The sequence below is a fragment of the Malania oleifera genome, chromosome 4, assembly GCF_029873635.1.
Source record: "Malania oleifera isolate guangnan ecotype guangnan chromosome 4, ASM2987363v1, whole genome shotgun sequence".
Taxonomy (NCBI): domain Eukaryota; kingdom Viridiplantae; phylum Streptophyta; class Magnoliopsida; order Santalales; family Ximeniaceae; genus Malania; species Malania oleifera.
The window spans coordinates 84121671-84142852 of NC_080420.1; the positions used below are offsets into that span (position 1 = coordinate 84121671).

Here is a 21182-nt window from a genome sequence, read left to right on the forward strand (position 1 = left end):
CTGCACGTGTATGTTGCTTTCAATAGTTTGTGAATGCTACGCATAACTTTATTTCTGCACTTTATATTTATCTGCGCATTTGGGATTGTATAGAAAGACTCAAGGTTGGGAAATACTATTTGTTGATCTGAAATCAACTTAAGAAGTTTTAAATACCCAATTCACCCCCTATTGGGAATACACCAATTCCAATAAGAGGCAAACTTGACCAATTGATCTTTATCTTCAATACAAAAAGGAAGCTTTAAACGTGATAATTTCAGGTGCTAGAGTGTTTCAAAACCAGTTTGTGTGCATCAGTATATGGAAACTGTTTTGCATGAATCATAAACCAACAAATTGCAGAAATTTCAGATGGATCACAATAGAAGGGTTACCATTAATCATCTACACCTATGGGGGTTTAGTATAAGAACTCTATAATATTGATCGGTCAAAGGATAACATCACAGTAAGGGTATTTAACAGCAAAAGGATAACCGATCACATCTTAGCCAAATCTGGAGACATGGCTTTTAGGGTGGAGATAACCTCGGTTGAAGGCTTGAAGGCCATGAAAGATATGAAATCTACAAACACTGCTGGAGACCAAGGAGAAGAGTTAGAGTTTCTTGAAGTGGTCAAGATTGGGGAGGAAAGCACAAACAAGGCCTTGGAAATGAGAGGGGTAGAATTAGACAACAATAACAAAAATTTACAAATGAACAAGAAAGGGTGAGAAGCTTGGGGAAGACGAAGCGTTATACTGTGCACGCACATAGCATGTGAGTTTAGGAGACGTGAAATAGGAGATCACCTAGCATAGTACAAGCGCCGACGTCAGCATGTAGAACAATTGGCCTTATAGTTTGACTAATGGCACTTGCCCTCAAAATTGTCAAAATCCCTCAAAAGTCGGTAGGTCCACAAAAAAAAAGGAAGTAATTTGTAGATACTCGATGAATTATATTAATTAAATAATAAAAAGAAGGAGAAAATAAATTGTAATTGGAACTCAATAGGGTGCGTTCATCGATGAACACGCTTGGTAGGATCGTCGAGGAGGACATGCGTCTCATTGATGAAAAGTTACCGAGAGGCTATTTTTAGCTCTGAATTTTGTTAGTGAGGAATAAGCATTCATTGACGAACTCCCTTCATGTCCTTGTCGACGAAGTGACGTGTCTCGTCGACGAGGGCAGGTGTATAAATAGCCCTAAACTCGGGTTTCAGCGTGGAATTCACAGGAACAATAGAGTTCCTCTTTGGTTCTTCCTCCTTCTCTCTAAGATTTTGGGCCAGTTTCTTGCTGGTTCGACTATATGAGGCCGCCACAACACTCGTAGGAAGTTTTTCTTCAAGTTTGTTGGAGTGGATCGTTGGTGGGGCTAACTTGGACTGCATCCCAAGTTCAGGGTATGGATTTTTATTGAGTATTTGGCATTCCTACAATTGTAGAAAAGGTAGCATTTGAAGAAATACTGAAGTTTTGTTTGGGGCAATGTTGTTTTCGGGTGTTGAGTGAGGAACCCTGCGGGTGCAGGACTAGTTATTTTAGGTGTTTTCCAGTAGTTAGGTAAGGGAGTAAACTAAAGTAGTAATTTTTCATGAAAATTATTATTATTTAATAGCAGATTAATTTTTAGAAAGCATGTATTATGTATGAGTATATTTGGAAAAATACTGTTATTACACAGGAATATGTTTTTAGTGTAAAATGTCAAAAAATGTAATTCTAGAATAGATTTAACGTTTTTATTCAGTTTGTGTGGCATGAATATTATTTCACTTATATTGTATTATTTTAAATCAAATTTACAGAAAAAGAATGTTTATAGTTATTTTCAGGAATAACATGATAAAATAGGAAATTATGGTTTCAGAATATATGATAAACAGCACATATGCTCAGTTCAGTATTTATGATATGTACGGCGCAAGGTCGTGATTGATAGCCGACCCAAGGCCGCAGTATGTATGTTATTTGGAGCAAGGCCGCAGTTATGTATGTTATCCGGTGCAAGGCTGTGATTATTTATGTTATGATAGAATTCAGATAAGTTTTCAGGAGCACAGTGTCGTAGCTATACAGTTCAGTTGAGTTCAGACTTGTGCTAACAACCCCTGCTAGTAGAGGGGGTGGGATATGGATAGTCGATGTGGATTTTAGTGTAGAGTTGTAAACGTCCACCTGGCAATCCGGACCAGGGTATGGCAAGCCCATCGTACTTACATACATCTTTGACTCGGCAGTGGTAAGCCAACCATTATTGGGTCCCGCTTTCGAGTTGCATAACCCGTCTTGGGGGATAATACATGACATCAACTAGCTATTCATCCTGGGTATATTTCAGTACTATAAGTTATATCAGATGATTTTATGAACAGTGAGATACAATATGATTTAGTATAACTATGAAATTGTATATTTATTCGGTTATGATATTATCAGTGTTTTCAGGCATATAATATGTACTGTATATTTATTATAGCATGCAAATATCCATGTTACCACACAACTGTATTTAGTTTATTTCCTTTATTGAGAGGTGTCTCTCCTTAGCTTAAACCATTGTAGGGAACCCAGAAAGACAAGTTGACCGAGCCCCATGCCATTGAGGCAGTTGTTCTACCCTGCTAAAGGGGTGAGTTTTGAACTAGGGTCAGTAGGTTCTTGATGTAAGATCCTAATTTTATCTTTTGGTGTTTTTGATAATATAATGGAATGTAAGTAACTCTGGTATTGTATTCTATGGTTGGGTGAATGAAGTTTATATTTACTACTGCTTAGGTGTCCGCTGTGTATGACAGGTGTGTCCTTGTTACCCACAGGTTCGAGTCGACTTTGCTATGTCATTAGTTATTGGTATCAGAGCATTTAATGTGGTGGATTACGTAGTAAATTAAGCAGGTCATTACAGTTTGGTTTCAGAGTTTAGGATGTTAGGTTTTGTAGACTCTATAATGCAGTAGTAACAATAGCAGAGTATAGGATAAGGGAATTTCAAGTCTGGTTTTGTAGCCTAGATGCAAGACTTCCGTTATGGTTTATGTGTGTTTCCTGGGGTGACGATTTCAGGAAAACCATAGTAAACTATTGACGAGTTGGGTATCTAGGTTGCAGGATTGAACCTTGAATTAATATCATGGATGTTAAATCAGTTAAGGATATGATATACTAGTTAGATGATTTGTATGGGGTATGCTATGCTAATAGGGTCCTAAGCTAAGTTTATTGTCTTTTCAGGATAGACCCTAGAGGTAGTAGCGCCCATGCTAGTGGTAGTGAGGGTGCTGGGCCCTTGGACGCTATTGGAGGCAATTCAGATGCAATATTGCGCAGTGTGGCACAACAAGTCATGGCTGAAATTTCCAGGAACTCCTGAGAGCAAGGTGGTCCGTCTGCAGACCATGGTAGTTAAATTGAGAAGTTTATTAAGATGAATCCTCCGGCTTTCTCAAGAGGAACTGATCTTGTAGTCGCTGAAAACTGGATGCAGTAGATTGAAAAAGTGTTTGCAGTGCTATAGTGTACTGAGGAGCAGATGATGTTGTTCGCTACATATAAACTAACTGGAGAGGCCGAAAGATGGTGGACGATAGTGAAACTTCTGGAGCAATAGAGGATAGTGCCTATAGAAATGACATGGGAATGATTTAAGGAGATATTTTTTGATAGATATTTTTTAGCCTCATCCAGAGAAGCCAAGATAGAAGAGTTCCTGAATCTGAAGCAGGGACTGCAGATAGTGTAGCAGTATGCGGCGAGGTTCATTAAGTTATCTCACTTTGCCCCATACATTATTCCAGACGAGACAAAGAAGGTAAGACAGTTTCAAAGAGGTATGAGGAGAGAATTATATAAGCAAGTGTTGATACTGAAATTGCAAGATTTTTTCGAGCTGGTAAACAGGGCAGCTAAAGTAGAATCTGAGGAGCATTTGGAGGAAGAGGAGCAGAGACAAAAAAAGAAATCCACGTCTTCTGGTTCCCAACAAGGGTCCAGTCAAGGTTCGTGGAAGAAAGATTGCTACTACAGGGATCGGAGGCAGGAGTTAGGGAATCGTGGGTTTCAGGGTACGCTACGCAATTTTTTCCAGCTTGTCCGACTTGTGAGAAGAGACACACCTGGGAGAGTGTCGTACTGGGCGAGGTGTCTACTACCATTGTGGGGAGCCACGACATATGATGAGAGATTGCCAGGCTCAGATTAGAGCTGCTCCTGCTCCTAGACCTACTCAGGGAGGCTATTAGGCGCCTCGTGGAGGTTAGCAAAGGAATACGGCTCCAGCAAGAGTTTATACCTTGATGCCTAGTGATGCTGAGACAGCCGGTGACGTGGTGACAGGTATGGTTAGTACGCTTTCATTTAAAGTTATCATATTTTTTGATTTAGGAGCCACACACTCGTTCGTGTCTATGGAGTGCACTATATTATGTAAGGTAGAAACACAGTTATTAGACATTAAACTGTTGGTAACTACACTGACCGGGTTAATAGTGAGGTGTTGTAACAAACTCAAAAATCTTAATATAAAAATGAAACATAATAAATAGAAAAGTCAACCCGAACCCGTAGGTAATGAGAACACCTGTCAATCACAGCTGAAACCTAAATAGCAGTAAATATAAATCACATTCTTAAAACCATAGATTACATAATATACCTAATACCAGAGTTCACTACATCACCAAAATACTGTATTTATATACGATCTCCAAAACATCAAAATAACCCTAGGATCATACAACAAAAATCTCCTAATCCTAGTATAAGACTTACCCTCGGTAACTTGATAAACTCAATGGCGGCCTTAACCCGCCGGTCTCTCTGGGTTTCCTGAAAATCATTTAATATTCGGGAGTGAGAAACTTCTTAGTAAGGGAAAATAAACTAAATACAGCTGTGTGGTAACATGAATATTTATTGTAGTTATACATACTCAGTACATTTCATATATATAAAAACATACATTATAACATGTTGGAATAATCATATACTTTCATATTTTCTAATAAATCACATCGTTCATAAAACGTCTGTTATAACTGATAATACTGAAAACATACCCAGGATGAATAGTTAGCTGATGTCATGTATTACCCCCCATAACGGGTTGTGCAGCCCGAAGGCGGGACTCGACAATGGCTGGCGGACCACTGCCGAGTCAAAAATGTCTGCAAGTACAATGGACCCGCCACACCTTGGTCGGGACTGCCACGTGGATGTCCACACTCTACTGAAGGTCACATCAACAATCCATCTCCCACCCCCTCGTGGGGTGGTTAGCACCAATCTGATCATAGATATTTGATCTATAAGCTACGGTATCGTGCTCCTAAACTGAACTAAACTAATATCCGGGTTCTGATAACATATAATACATGATATGATAGAATTTCTCATCATTTCATAAATATGGCCTCGTGCCGAATCATTCCATATATACGGCCTCACGCCAAACATTTCATAAATACGGCCTCGCGCCGAAATCATTTCATATATACAGCCTCATGCCGAAATCATTTCATATATACGACCTTGCGTCGAAATCATTTCATATATATATATATATATATATATATGGCCTCGCACCGAAATCATTTCATAAATACCATTCTAAAAATAGATCAATTATCATGTATTTTCAATATCATTTGCACTGTAACTTTTCATATTCCTGAAAACACGTTTCATTCATAACAAAGTCATATCGTAATACATTTCACGTAAAGTAATATTCATACCACACATTTTCTGTATAAAGCCATACATTGTATTCTAAATATTCATAATTTTTGGCACCTTATACATATATATATATATATATATATTTCAACATAATAGCAGTATTTTCCCAAACGTGCATTTCCTTTGTAATATACATATATAATACATGCTTTCTTGAAAATAAATTTACTCATACATAATAATAATTTGCATGGAAAATAACTGCTTTAGTTTATTCTCTTACCTGACTAATGAGAAAGCCCCTATAAATACTGGTCTCACACCCGTAGGGTTTCCTAATCAATACCCTGAAAATGAAAACTCCCAATACTAAACTTTAGTATTTTCACGCGAATATCATTTCCTATAACTACAATAGGAACAAATTCGGCATAAAAAGTCTTACCTCAACTCAGGGATGATTTTCAAGGAATTCGAGCAACGATTTGCTCCAGCAGATATGCAGAGAACTTCTCTAGGAGCGTCGTGGTGGCTTCAGATTGTTGATCCGGCAAAAATCCAGCCTGAAATCAAAGAGAGAAGAGGAAGGAGCTGAAGGGAGAGAGAGAGAGAGAGAGTGAGATTTTTGTAAATTTTGACATTTAAATCCGGGTTTTTGATATTTATAGGACTGAATTCGTCAACGAGACCTCATTGACGAGTCCTATAGAAAGTTCGTCAACGAGCCTGCACCTTTGTCGACGAATTTCAGGCTTCCCTAAAACCCACTCTTGGCATCTTCTCTTCGACAAATCTTGTCTTCGTCGATGAGGTCCTCTTATACCCTCATCGACGAATCCTTTGTGTTTGTCAACGAAGTCGACTTCCTCCTTCTGTTTTTGTTTCCATTTCCCTTCCTCTGTATTATTTAAATCTCATTATTATTCAGGTTGTCACATTCTCCCCTCCTTATAAAATTTCGTCCTTGAAATTTACTATTCATATAATTCATCATCCCTTATTAGGCAAAATGATGTACTTATTTTATTACATACCCTCACTTATGGTGGAGGAATACCATGGTTACATTTCAAGTCCTAGGAGATTACATATATCAAAAGAAAATTTCCCCCAAAACTAAAATACCTCTTACTACTAGAATATTACATGTACCTGCAAAAGAAGCATTACATATTTACTCAAATTTCTTAATCACATATTGACTTCTTGAAATAATTGTGGGTATTTCTATCTGATCTGTTCCTCGAGCTCCCAAGAAGCCTCTTCTACTGCGTGATTCCTCCATAGAACCTTTACCAGCGAAATCTTCTTATTACGTAGTTCATGTTCCCTTCGGTCTAGAATCTGCATTGGTACCTCCTAATATACAAGAGAATCATTAAGTTCTAACTCACCATAGCTGATAATATGAGAAAGATTTGGGACATATTTCCTCAACATGGATATGAGGAATACATCATGCATCCTAGATAGTGTAGGTGGTAAAGCTAACCTGTAGGCCATCGGCCCCACTTTCTCTAAAATCTCAAACAAACCGATAAACCTAGGGCTAAGTTTACCTTTCATACCAAACCTCGTGACTCTTTTTAATGGAGCTATCTTTAAAAATACGTGATCACCCACATTGAACTCCAAACTCCTGCAGTGATTGTCGGCATAACTCTTCTGTGGGCTCCGAGCTGCACTGATTCTTTCCCTGATGAGTCAAACTTTATCGTACACCTGTTGTACCAACTCTGGACCCAAAACTCGCCGCTCACCCATCTCATCCCAATACAAAGGAGATCGACACCTCCTACCATGCAAAGCCTCAAATGGTGCCATGCCAATACTGGACTGGTAACCGTTGTTATACGCGAACTCTATGAGCGGCATGAACTGAGTCCAACTACGCCCAAAGTCTAATACACATGCTTGGAGCATATCTTCTAGTATCTGTATCGTCCTCTTAGTCTTCCCGTCTGACTGAGGATGGAATACTGTGCTGAAAGATAATTGAGAACCTAAGGCTTCTTGTAAGCTTCTCCAGAACCATGGCGTGAAACGCGAGTCTCGATCTGACACTATAGATACTGGCACCCTATGAGAATGAACTATCTCTTGGACATAAATCTCTGTTAAACGAATGAGGGGATAGCTGATCTTGATAGGGAGAAAATGGGCGGTCTTACTCAACTGGTCTACTGTCACCCAAATTGCATTTTGGCCATGCGATGTCAACGACAGCCCTGAAACGAAGTCCATGGATATATGATCCCACTTCCACTCTGGGATAAATAGCGGTTGCAACTGACTAGCTGGCCTCTGGTGCTCAGCATTACTTGTTGGCATGTCAAGCACTGGGCTACATACTCAACAAACTCTCTTTTCATACCACTCTACCAATAAAACTCTCGCAGATCCCTATACATTTTCGTTCTACCGGGATGAACCATATACAAGGATCTGTGAGCCTCCTCTAAAATAGTCCTCCTAATGTCAGCATCAGCAGGAACACACAGTCTGGAACAGAATCGCAAAGCTCCGTCATCTGAAATGCAGAATTCCTCTCCCTAACCACCCTGCACTTTGTCCATTACCTCTACCAATTTTGGATCTTCTTTCTGGGCGGCTTTAATTCTTTCCTGCAGAGTAGAATGTACCACTAGGCTGGCGATACATACCAGAGTATTACTCTCTATCAATTCAATGCCGAGTCTAGATCCATCATGATCGGGCGCTGGATCTCCATAGCTGCCAACGCTAATTCCCCACACTTCCTGCTCAGTGCATCAGCTACCATGTTTGCTTTGCTTGGGTGGTAACTGATAGTACAATAAAAATTTTTAATTAACTCTAACCACCTTCTCTGTCTCATATTCAATTCCTTCTGGGTGAAGAAATATATTAAGCTCTTGTGGTCGGAGAAAATTTCGCACTGCTCTCCGCACAAGTAATGCCTCCAAATTTTCAATGCGTGTACCACTACAGCCAATTCAAGATCATGGGTAGGGTAGTTCTTTTCATATTCTTTCAACTGTCTAGATGCATATGCCACCACCCTACCATGCTGCATCAATACACAACCTAGTCCCTTCAAGGACGCATCATTGAAAATAGTATAACCCTCACTCCCAAACGGGATGATCAGTACTGGCGCTGTGACTAGCCTCTGCTTCAATTCCTAAAAACTCTATTCACAGTTGTCGTCCAATTCAAATTTGACATTTTTCCTAGTCAATCGTGTCAGATGCCCTGATAAAGCTAAGAACCCCTCGACAAAACGACGGTAATATCTAGCTAACCCCAAGAAACTCCTAATCTCCTGGGCGTTCCTCAGTCTAGCCCAATTCAATACCGCCTCAATTTTACTAGGATCTATAGAAATTCCATCTCCTGAAATAACATGCCCCAAAAACACAACTTTCTCGAGCTAGAAGTTACATTTGCTGAACTTGGCATACAACTTCTTCTCCCCAAGCATCTGCAAAACCTGTCTCAAATGTATCTCATGCTCCTTATAGCTCCTCGAATAGACCAGTACATCATTAATGAAAAAAACAACAAACTGGTCTAAAAATGGATGGAAGATCCGATTCATCAAGTCCATAAATATTGTAGGAGCATTCATCAAACCAAATGGCATAACAAGAAACTCGTAATGCCCATATCTAGTCCTGAAGGCCGTCTTCGATACATCTTCTGATCTCACCTTTACCTGATGGTAGCCTGACTTAAGATCAATCTTAGAATACACCCGTGTACCCTAGAGCTGGTCAAACAAATCATCGATATGGGGTAGAGGATACTTGTTCTTGATTGTCACTTTATTAATCTCTTTGTAATCTATACAAAACCTTATAGACCTGTCCTTCTTCTTTATAAACAGCACTGGAGCTCCTCACGGAGATACACTAGGTCGTATGAAGACCTTATTGAGCAAATCCTGCAACTGACCTTTCAGTTCTACCAACTTTGCTGGCGTCATTCGGTATGGTGCTTTAGAGATTGGCACTGTACCTGGAAGTAGATCAATAAGGAAATCTACTTCACGATTAGGTGGTAGACTTGGTAATTCATCTGGGAACACATCCGTAAATTCTTTCACCATAGGCGTATTGATAAGCTTCAATTCATTTTCTGAAATTTCCTTCACAAAAGCCACGAATCCCTAACAACCATTCTAGAGCAGCCTCCTCGCCTAAACAGCTGAGACCATCTGAGGCAAAGATTGCACTCGTGACCCTGTAAATCCGAATTCTGGTTCCCTTAGAGGTCTGAATATCACTTCTCTTGCACGACATTCTATAATAGCAGAATTAGCTACTAGCTAATCCATGTCGAAGATGATATCAAACCCATGCATATCCAACACCACCAAGTCAGCAGATAGAATCTTCCCCTGAACATCAATTGGACAACCACGGAGTACTCTACTACATCTCACCGCTGACTGGTCGATGTAGCCACTAATAACCCAACATCTAGTGATTATGTTTCAACCCCACACAATTTAACACATCCTAAGGACACAAACGAGTGTCTGGCACCAGAATAAAAAAATACAATAACTTTAAATGAAAAAATATTAACCGTACCTATCACCACATCGCCGGCCGCCTCAACATTGCCCTACGTCAAAGAAAAAACCCTGGCTGGGGCCATATTTCACTACTGGCCTCCATGTGGCACCTAGTAGCCTCCTCGAGCAGGTCTAGGTGCAGGAGCAACACCAATCTATGTCGGACACTCCCTCATCATATGTCCTGGCTCCCAGCACCTGTAGCAAACACCTCGCCTGGCACGAAACTCGCCTAGGTGTCTCTTCCTGCAAGATGGGCGAGCTGGAGATGGCTGTACACCCTGGAAATCATGATTCCTGGTATCCTGTCTTCGGTCTCTAAAATAGCCGCCTCTCTTCCACGAAGCATGACCGACTCCTTGTTGGGAATCAGAAGGTGTAGATCTCTTCTTTTGTCTCTGCTCCTCGGCCTCCAACCGGTCCCCAATCTTTGCTATAGTGGCTTTATCCACTAGCTCAACAAAATCTTGCAACTTTAGAATCGATACCTACTTATAAATTTCTCTCCTCAGGCCTCTCTCAAACTGTTGTACCTTTTTCACTTCATCTGGTATAATGTACAAGGCGAAGCAAGATAATTCGATAAACCTCACCGCGTACTATTGTACGGTCTGCTGTCCCTCCTTTAGAGGCTGGAAAATACATGTCAAAGAATGTCTCCTTAAACCGTTCCCACGTCATCTCCACAGGTATTGTCCTCTACTGCTCTAAAAGTCTCACTACCGACCACCATCTCGCAGCCTCCCTAGTCAGTATGTAGGTGGCAAATAGCACCCTCTGCTCCTCTGAACACTGCAGCACTGCAAATATTTTCTCTATCTCCTACACGCAATTTTCAGCGAGTATAGGATCCGTTCCTTCTAAGAAAGCCAGAGGATTCATCTTTATGAACTTCTCTATCGAGCTACCGTGGCCTGCCGATGGACCATCCTGTTCCCTTAAACTCCTGCTGTGCCAGGCTGCGTAAGACGGCATCAGAATCACTACCCACAGTGCCTGAGGGTCCAGTACCCTCACTCTCACTAGCGTGGGCACTACTGTCACCAGGGTCCATCCTGAAAAACAAGTAACTTAACTCAGAACCCCTTTTCTATTCATATCACCCAACCAATATAATATATACTTCTAATTAATTCGTCCCTCTTGATCTTAATTCAAGCTTTAATCCTGCAACCTAGATACTCAACTTGACGATAGTTTACCATGAATTTCCTGAAATCGTCACTCGAAGAAAATCACACAAACCACCACGGATGTCCTGCATCTAAACTATAAAACCAGACCTCAAATTCCCTTATCCTATACTATGGTATTATTACTGTTGCACTTTGGAGTCTATAGAGTCTAGTATCCTAGGCTTTGATACCAAACTATAATGACCTCAAAAATCTTAATATATAAATGAAACATAATAAATAGAAAATTCAACCTGAACCCGTGGGTAATGGACACACCTGTCAATCACAGCGGAAACCTAAACAACAGTAAATATAAATCACATTCTCAAAACCATAGAATACATAATATACCTAATACCAGAGTTCACTACATCACCAAAATACTTTATTTATATACAATTTCCAAAACATCAAAATAACCCTAGGATCATACAACAAAAATCTCCTAATCCTAGTATAAGACTTACCCCCCTAACGGGGTAACTTGATAGACTCAATGGCGGCCTTGACCCGTTGGTCTCTCTAGGTTTCCTGAAAATCATTTAATATTTAGGAGTGAGAAACTTCTCAGTAAGGGAAAATAAACTAAATACAGTTGTGTGGTAACATGAATATTTATTGTAGTTATACATACTCAGTACATTTCATATATCTAAAAATATACATCATAACATGTTGGAATAATCATATACTTTCATATTTTCTAATAAATCATATCGTTCATAAAACGTCTATTATAACTGATAATACTAAAAACATACCGAGGATGAATAGCTAGCTGATGTCATGTATTACCCCCCCATGACGGGTTGTGCAGCCCGAAGGCGGGACCCGACAATGGCTGGCCGACCACTGCTGAGTCAAAAATGTCTCTAAGTACGATGGGCCCGCCACACCTTGGTCCAGGCTGCTAGGTGGACGTCCACACTCTACTGAAAGCCACATCGACTATCCATCTCCCACCCCCTCATGGGGTGGTTAGCACCAATCTAATCATAGATATTTGATCTATAAGCTACAGTACCGTGCTCCTGAACTGAACTAAACTAACATCTTGGTTCTGATAACATATAATACATGATATTATAGCATTTCTCATCATTTTATAAATACAGCCTTGTGCCGAAAAATTATTTCATAAATACGACTTCATGCCGAAATCATTCCATATATATGGCCTCGAGCCGAACATTTTATAAATACGGCCTCGCGTCGAAATCATTTCATATATACGCCCTCATGCCGAAATCATTTCATAAATACCATTTTGAAAGTAGATCAATTATCATGTTTTTTCAACATCATTTGCACTGTAACATTTCATATTCCTGAAAACATGTTTCATTCGTAACAAAGTCATATCGTAATACGTTTCACGTAAAGTAATATTCATGCCACACATTTTAAGTATAAAACCATACATTGTATTCTAAAAATATATAATACATTTCAACATAATAGTAGTATTTTCCCAAATGTGCATTTCTTTTGTAATATACATATATAATGCATGTTTTCTTGAAAAAAAATTTACTCATACATAATAATAATTTGCATGGAAAATAACTGCTTTAGTTTATTCTCTTACCTGACTACTGAGAAAGCCCCTATAAATACTAGTGTCACACCCGTAGGGTTTCCTAATCAATACCCTAAAATGAAAACTCCCAATACTAAATTTCAGTATTTTAATGTGAATATCATTTCCTAGAACTACAGTAGGATCAAATTTGGCATAAAAAGCCTTACCTCAACTCAGGGATGATTTTCAACAGAGTTCCACCAACAATCCGCTCCGGCAGATATGCAGAGAACTTCTCCAAGAGCGTTGTGGTGGCTTTAGATCGTCGATCCAGTGAAAATTCAGCCCGAAATTGAAGGGAGAAGATGAGGGAGCCGAAGGGATAGAGGGAGAGAGTAAGATTTTTGTAAATTTTGACATTTAAATTTGGGTTTTTGATATTTATAGGACTGGATTCGTCGATGAGACACATCACCTCATCGATGAGTCCTATAGAAAGTTCGCCGACAAACCTGCACCTTCGTTCACGAATTTCAGGCTTCCCCAAAACCCTCTCTCGGTATCTTCTCATCGATGAATCTTGTCTTTGTCGACCAAGTCCTCTTATACCATCGTCAACGAATCCCCTATGTTCGTCGACAAGGCCCTGATAATTTCCCTCAATTATTCCTTCCAAAGCGCAATGTCGTCGACTTCCTCCTTCTGTTACTATTTCCATTTCCCTTTCTCTTTATTATTTAAATCCCATTATTATTCGGGTTGCCACAGGTGTAGTAGGGTGCTTCAAGGCTGCCCAGTTAATATCAGAGGGAAAATTTTGTCTGCTGATTTGATAGTATTGGACATGCACGAGTTTGATGTAATATTTGGCATGGATTGGCTAGTAGCTAGCTTTGCCAGTATAGACTACCGTTCAAGAGAGGTGATTTTCATACCTCCAGGAAGACCAAAATTCATATTTATAGGGTCGCGAGTGCAATCCCCACCTCAACTAGTTTCATCTATTCACACGAAGAGACTGCTCTTGAGTGGTTGTTAGGGATTCGTGACCTTTGTGAAGGAAATGTCAGGGAATGAATTGAAACTCACTAGTACACTAGTGATAAAAGAGTTTATAGATGTTTGTTTAGATGAGCTACTTGGCTTGCCACCTAATCGTGAGGTAGATTTTCCTATTGATCTACTTTCAGGTACAACGCCAATCTGTAAAGCACCTTATCGAATGGCGCCAGCAGAGTTGGCAAAATTAAAGAATCAGTTGCAAGATTTTCTTGATAAGGGATTTATACGACCTAGTGTATCTCCATGGGGAGCTCCAGTGTTATTTTTGAAGAAGAAAGACGAGTCCATGAGGATGTGTATAGATTATAGGAAAATTAATAAGGTGATAATCAGGAATAAGTATCCTCTACCCCGTATAGATGATTTATTTGACCAGCTCCAGAGAGCACGGGTGTATTTTAAGATTCATCTCATATTAGGATATCATCAAGTGAAGGTTAGAGCGAAAGATGTATCGAAGACAACCTTTAAAACCAGGTGTGGGCATTATGAGTTTCATGTTATGCCTTTTGGTCTGACAAATGCTCCTACAATATTCATGGATTTGATGAATAAAATCTTCCACCAATATTTAGACCACCTTTTTCTTGTTTTTATTGATGATGTATTGGTCTATTTAAGAAGCTATGAAGAGCATAAGACGCATTTGACGTAGGTCTTATAGACGCTTAGGGAAAAGAAGTTGTACGCAAAGTTTAGCAAATGTGAATTCTGGCTCGAGAAGGTTGTGTTTTTGGGGCATGCCATCTCAGGGGATGGAATTTTCATGGATCCTAGTAAAATTGATGCGGTAGTGAATTGGGCTAGACCGAGGAACGTCTAGGAAATTAGGAGTTTCTTGGGGCTAGCTGTTTATTATCGTCATTTTGTTGAGGAGTTCTTAGCATTATCGGGGCTTCTGACGCGATTAAATAGGAAGAATATCATATTTGAATGGGACGATAGTTGTGAGTAGAGCTTCTAGGAATTGAGGCAAAGGCTTGTCACGATACCGGTGTTGATCATCCCATTAGGGGGTGAGGGTTATTTTATCTATAGTGATGCATCCTTGAAGGGACTTGGCTGTGTATTAATGTAGCATAGTAGGGTGGTAGCGTATGCTTCAGACAGTTGAAAGAGTATGAAAAGAACTACCCTACCTATGATCTTGAATTGGTTACAGTAGTACATGCATTGAAGATTTGGAGTCATTACGTGTATGGCGAGCGATACGAAATCTTCTCTGACCATAAAAGTTTAAAATACTTTTTTCACTCAGAAGAAACTGAACATGAGGTAGAGAAGGTGGTTGGAGCTTATTAAATATTTTAACTGTACTATCAGTTACCACCCAAGAAAAGCAAGCCTGGTAGCTGATGCGCTGAGCAGGAAGTCTGTGGGACTAGCGTTGGCAGCTATGGAGATTCACTATCTAATCTTAATGGATCTGGAGAGACTTGGCATAGAATTGGTCAAGAGTGATGCTCAGGCATGTATTGCCAGCTTAGTGGTGCAACGTACTCTGCGGGAAAGGATTAAAATTGCTCAGAAGGAGGATCCAGAATTAGCAGAGGTAATGGTTAAGGTACAGAGTGGTCAGGGAAAGGATATTTATATCATAGATGATGGAGATTTGTGGTTCCGTTCTAGATTATGTGTTCTTGCTGATGCTGATATCAAAAGGACTATCATAAAAGAGGCTCACAGATCTTTATTCACAGTTCATCCCGACATCATGAAAATGTATAGGGATCTGCAAGAGTCTTATTGGTGGAGTGGTATGAAGAAGGAGATTGTCGAGTATGTAGCACAATGTTTGACATTCCAGTAGGTAAAAGCTGAGCACCAGAGGCCGACAGGCCAGTTACAACCACTTTTTATATCAGAGTAGAAATGAGATCACATATCTATGGATTTTGTTTCAGGGCCGTCGTCGGCATCGCATGGCTAGAGTGCAATCTGGGTGATTACATATCATTTGACTAAGACTACCCATTTCCTTCCCATCAAGATCAGCTACTCCATTAATAGACTGGCAGAGATTTATATTCAAGAGATAGTCTTTTTTCATGGTGTGTCAGTGTCTATAGTGTTAGATCCAGACCCGTGTTTCACGTCATGATTTTGGTGGAGCTTGCAAGAGGCTCTAGGGTCTCAGTTATCTTTCTACATGGTGTTCCATCCTAAGTACGACGGGTAGGCTGAGAGGACGATTAAGATATTAGAAGATATGCTTCGAGCATGAGTGCTGGATTTTGGGGGTAGTTGGACCCAGTTTATGCCATTGGTAGAATTTGCGTACAATAAAAGTTATCAGACCAGCATTGGCATGGCACCGTTTAAGGTGCTCTACGGTAGAAGGTGTCGATTTCCTCTATACTGGGATGAAATGGGAGAATGGAGAGTTGTGGGACCAGAGTTAGTACAACAAGCGTGTGATAAGGTTTGACTCATCAATCCATCAGAGATAGAATTAGTGCAGCTCAAAGTCGACAGAAGAGTTATGCCGATACCCGCTGTAGGAAATTGGAGTTTGATATTGGCGATCATGTTTTTTTTGAAAATAGCTCCGTTAAAAGGGGTTATGAGATTTAGAAAGAAGGGTAAATTTAGCCCTAGGTTCATTGGCCCGTTCGAGATTCTAGAGAAGGTGGGCTCAGTTGCCTACAGGTTAGCTTTACCACCTGTGTTGTCTAAGATACATGAGGTATTCCATGTTTCCATGTTGAGGAAATACATCCCAGACCCTTCTCACGTAATCATTTATGGTGAATTAGAGCTGAGTGATTCACTAGTTTGTGAGGAGGTACCAGTACATATTCTGTACATGAAAAAGCAGAAATTGCGTAATAAGAAGATTCCTCTAGTAAAATTCTTGTGGAGGAATCACGCAATAAAAGAAGCTTCTTGGGAGCTCGAGGAACATATAAGGTAGAAATATCCGCATTTATTCAGTGGGGATCAGTTATAATCAGAAAAGTATAAATGGTTATGAAATGTTTCTTTTGCAAGTTAGTCAGTACATGTAGTAGTTTAGTTAGTAAGTAGTATTTTGGTTTTGGGAGAATTTTATTTTGTATATGTAATCTCCCAGAACTTTAATTGTAACCATGATATTCTTCCACCACAAGTGAGGGTAAGTAATAAAACAAGTAGCCTATTTGTTTTAGGGGATGGTGAATCATATGGATAGTAAATTTCTGGGACGAAATTTATATAAGGAGGGGAGAATGTAGAGACCCGGTGAATTATATTAATTAAATAATAGGAGGAAGGAGAAAAGAAATTGTAATTAGAATTCAATAGGGTGCGTTCTTCGACGAACACGCTTGGTGGGATCATCAACGGGGACACGCGTCACGTCGACGAGAAGTTATTGAGGGACTATTTTCAGCTCTGAATTTTTTTGACGAGGAATAAATGTTCGTTGACGAACTCCCTTCATGTCCTCGTTGATGAAGTGACATGTCTCGTTGACGAGGGCAGGTATATAAATAGCCCAAAAATCAGGTTTTAGTGTGGAATTTACAAGCTTCTTCCTCATTCTCTCTAAGATTCTGGGCCGGTCTCTTACCGGTTCGACAATTCGAGGCCACCACGACACTCCTGAGAAGTTTCTCTTCAAATCTGCTGGAGTGGATCGTTCGTGGGGCTAACTTGGACTCTATCCTAAGTTCAGGATAATGTTTTTTATTGAGTATTTGACATTCCTACAATTGTAGAAAAGGTAGCATTTTAAGAAATACTGAAGTTTTGTTCGGGGCAATGTTGTTTTCAGGGTGTTGAATGGGGGACCCTGCGGGTGCAAAACTAGTTGTTTTAGGGATTTATAGTAGTCAGGTAAGAGAGTAAACTAAAGTAGTAATTTTCTATGAAAATTATTATTATTTAATAGAAAATTAATTTTTAGAAAGCATGTATTATGTATGAGTATATTTGGGAAAATGCTGCTGTTACATAGGAATATGTTTTTAATGTAAAATGTCAAAAAATGTAATTCTAGAACAAATTTCATGTTTTTATTCAGTTTGTGTGGCATGAATATTATTTCACATATATTGTATTATGTTAAGTCAAATTTACAGAAAAAGCATATCTACAGTTATTTTCAGGAATAACATGATAAAACAGGAAATTATGGTTTTGGAATATATGATAAATAGTACATATGCTCAGTTCAGTATTTATGATATGTACGACGCAAGGCCGTGATTGATAGCTGCGCAAGGCCATAGTTATATGTGTAATCTGGTGCAAGGCCGTGATTATTTATGTTGTGACAAAATTCATAAAATGCTATCAATCTATTTATGTTAAAATAGTATATGATTATGTACTGTATGTTATCATAACCCGGATGATAGTTCAGATCAGTTTTCAAGAGCACGGACCGTAGTTATATAGTTTAATTAAGCCAAACTTGTGCTAACTACCCCTGCCAGTAGAGGGGCTGGGACATGGATAGTTGAAGTGGCTTTCAGTATAGAGTTGTAGACGTTCATCTAGCAATCCGAACTAGGGTGTGGCGGGCCCATTGTACTTACAAACATTTTTGAAGTGATTGGCTAGCATTTTATGAACAGTGAGATACAGTATGATTTAGTATAAATATGAAATTGTATGTTTTATCAGTTATGATATTATCAGTGTTTCCATACATGTAATATGTACTGTATATTTATTATAGCACACAAATATTCATGTTGCCACACAACTATATTTAGTTTATTTCCCTTACTGATAGGTGTCTTGCCCCAGCTTAAACCATTTCAGGGAACCTAAGAAAGATAGGTGGACCGAGCCCTGCTCCGTTGAGGAAGTTATTCTACCCTGCTAGAGGGGTGAGTTTTGAACTAGGGTCAGTAGGTTCTTGATGTAAGATCCTAGTTTTATCTTTTTGTGTTTTTGAAAATATGGTGGAATGTAAGTAACTCCGGTATTGTATTCTATGGTTGGGTGAATGAAGTTTATATTTATTGCTGTTAGGTGTTTTCTGTGTATGATAGGTGTATCCCCGTTATCCATGGGTTCAAGTCGAATTTGCTATATCATTAGTTATTGGTATTAGGGTATTTAATGTGGTGGATTATGTAGTAAATTAAGTTGGTCGTTACATAATCAGTGCAAGCCCACTTTAAATGGATGAAGCCCAAGAAGACCCACACATTAGGTCCAATCCCAAAGCAGCATCAAGCCTAGCCATAAGCCCATTTTTAACAAAGTACGTAGAAATAAGCCCATGCTTGAAGTCCATGCTGACTCCTAGACCAGATCCTTGCTAGACCCTAAGACCATGCCCACTTTTAATCAAATATCAAGCCATGCTCTAAGCCCACTTTCAACCCATAGTGAACATAGAAAGATACCCATGCTAGAAGAAGCCTATACTAATCTCCAGAACATGCTTGTGCCAAATTACATTTCATGCCCAACCACAAACCCTCCAGGCATAGTAGAATCCATCCCAGTAATGTTTTTGGAGTAGAGAATAGGTCCTAAGGCTCATATGGAAACAAACAAGTGAGTACCCAGTTGTAGTGCAAAATCTCAACAAGCTATGTGATTGCAAATTAGTAGTGGATTTCAGTGAATACGAGCTACAAATTGAGAGTGACAATTGTTGTGAAAATTGAATGCATAGTGGCATAAAATGATCTTACAAACACAGCAACCAATAGTGAAATATATAGAATAACAATCATGTAGATTATAACCAAAGCAATAACAATGACACAAAGAATTACATGGTTCGGCAATGCCTACATCCATGGGAGCAATTGGCAACGTAATTCTTACTACCTTGTGTCCAAAGTCATGAACAAGATCTTAGTTACAACATATACAACTTATATATATAAGTTTCCCAAAGGTTTTCCCGCCAAAACCCAACTTGTTCAATGTCCTAAATCAAAATTTGAAAACAAACGCTGAGTAATCGAGCCAAACCATCAATGGGGTGCAGAGATACTGTCGACGATTTAATATCGAGAGCAAACAGTCGAAGTAACGGACTCAAAATCGTCAACTATTTCACTGCTTTGGACCAAACCGTCGACGGTTATAGTGATATCGTTGACAGTTTCCTCCTACAAGTCAGCATTTCTGTTTTCTTTAGGTTTTCTCTTTGTATGTCTTCCACTCAATCATATAAGCCACATATTACAAAAATATCCACCTTGACGAATATATGCCCCTTAAGAGAAAATTGAAAACATAACCTGATGCTCCACCTTGAAGAAAGCTCTCTATAGTTTGAAACAAGCAACTAGTGCCTGGTTTCAGTGATTCATTTATTTCCTAATCCATTTTTTTTTTTATTGCAACCGTGCTAACCCATCTCTCTTTTTCTTTCATAAGAAGTCTGATATCATTCATTTGCTTCTTTATGTTGACCACATTATTATTACAAGCAACAATTCATCTCTCCTTAACTAACAACTTCACTTGTAAACTCAATTCTGAGTTTGCCACTAAGGACTTGGGTCACCTCCATTACTTCCTTGGTCTTGAAGCTTCACCCAAATGGTCTCTTCCTAACATCTATCTGTCAATAGCTCTCCATTTTCCGATCCCACTCTCTGCATATCTCCTATTGGTGCACTTCAGTACTTGACCATCACGCGTCCAGATATTGCTTATGTTTTCTACTCTGCTAGTCATTGTTTGCATGCTCCAATTGAAACTCACCTTCCTGCTATTAAGCATATCATTCGCTATGTTAAGGGTACACTCCTCCTTGGCTTAGCATTTAGCCCATCCGCTTCTCCTGGTGCCACAATTGCATACTCTGATGTTGATTGGGCTGGTTGCCCGGATACTCGTTGTTCCACTTCTGGTTATTCTATTTATCTTGGCGACAATTTGGTTTCCTAGAGCAACAAGAAGCAACCATCTCCTGTTTTAGCTATGAATCTGAGTATCGCGCTCTTGCCCTCACTGCCGCAAAAATTCTTTGTCTTACACATCTCCTTCGTGACATCACGGTTCCCCTTCCACAGTGGCCTCGTCTCTTATGCAACAACAAAAGAGTGATTATTTTGAGCTCCAACCCAGTTTCTAACAAGCATGCCAAGCACATCTTTACAAAGAGTGTCCCTAGACATCTATTTGACTTCTTTTGATCCAAGCTCCACGTATAATCCAATTTGATGCTCAGCTTGGGAGGAAGGCATTAAGGATACTTTGCCTCAATTAAAGGCCTACCATATG

At 39.5% G+C, this 21182-nt stretch overlaps 1 protein-coding gene across 1 annotated transcript; it reads left to right on the top strand.

Moving 5' to 3' along the window:
• The first annotated feature begins 508 nt into the window (after positions 1–508).
• Positions 509–20846, top strand: LOC131153851 (uncharacterized). The gene is made up of 3 exons (XM_058106301.1): positions 509–714; positions 3893–4132; positions 20528–20846. Exons 1-3 carry the CDS (start codon positions 509–511, stop codon positions 20844–20846), a joined length of 765 nt encoding a protein of 254 aa, XP_057962284.1.
• Positions 20847–21182: the final 336 nt, after the last annotated feature.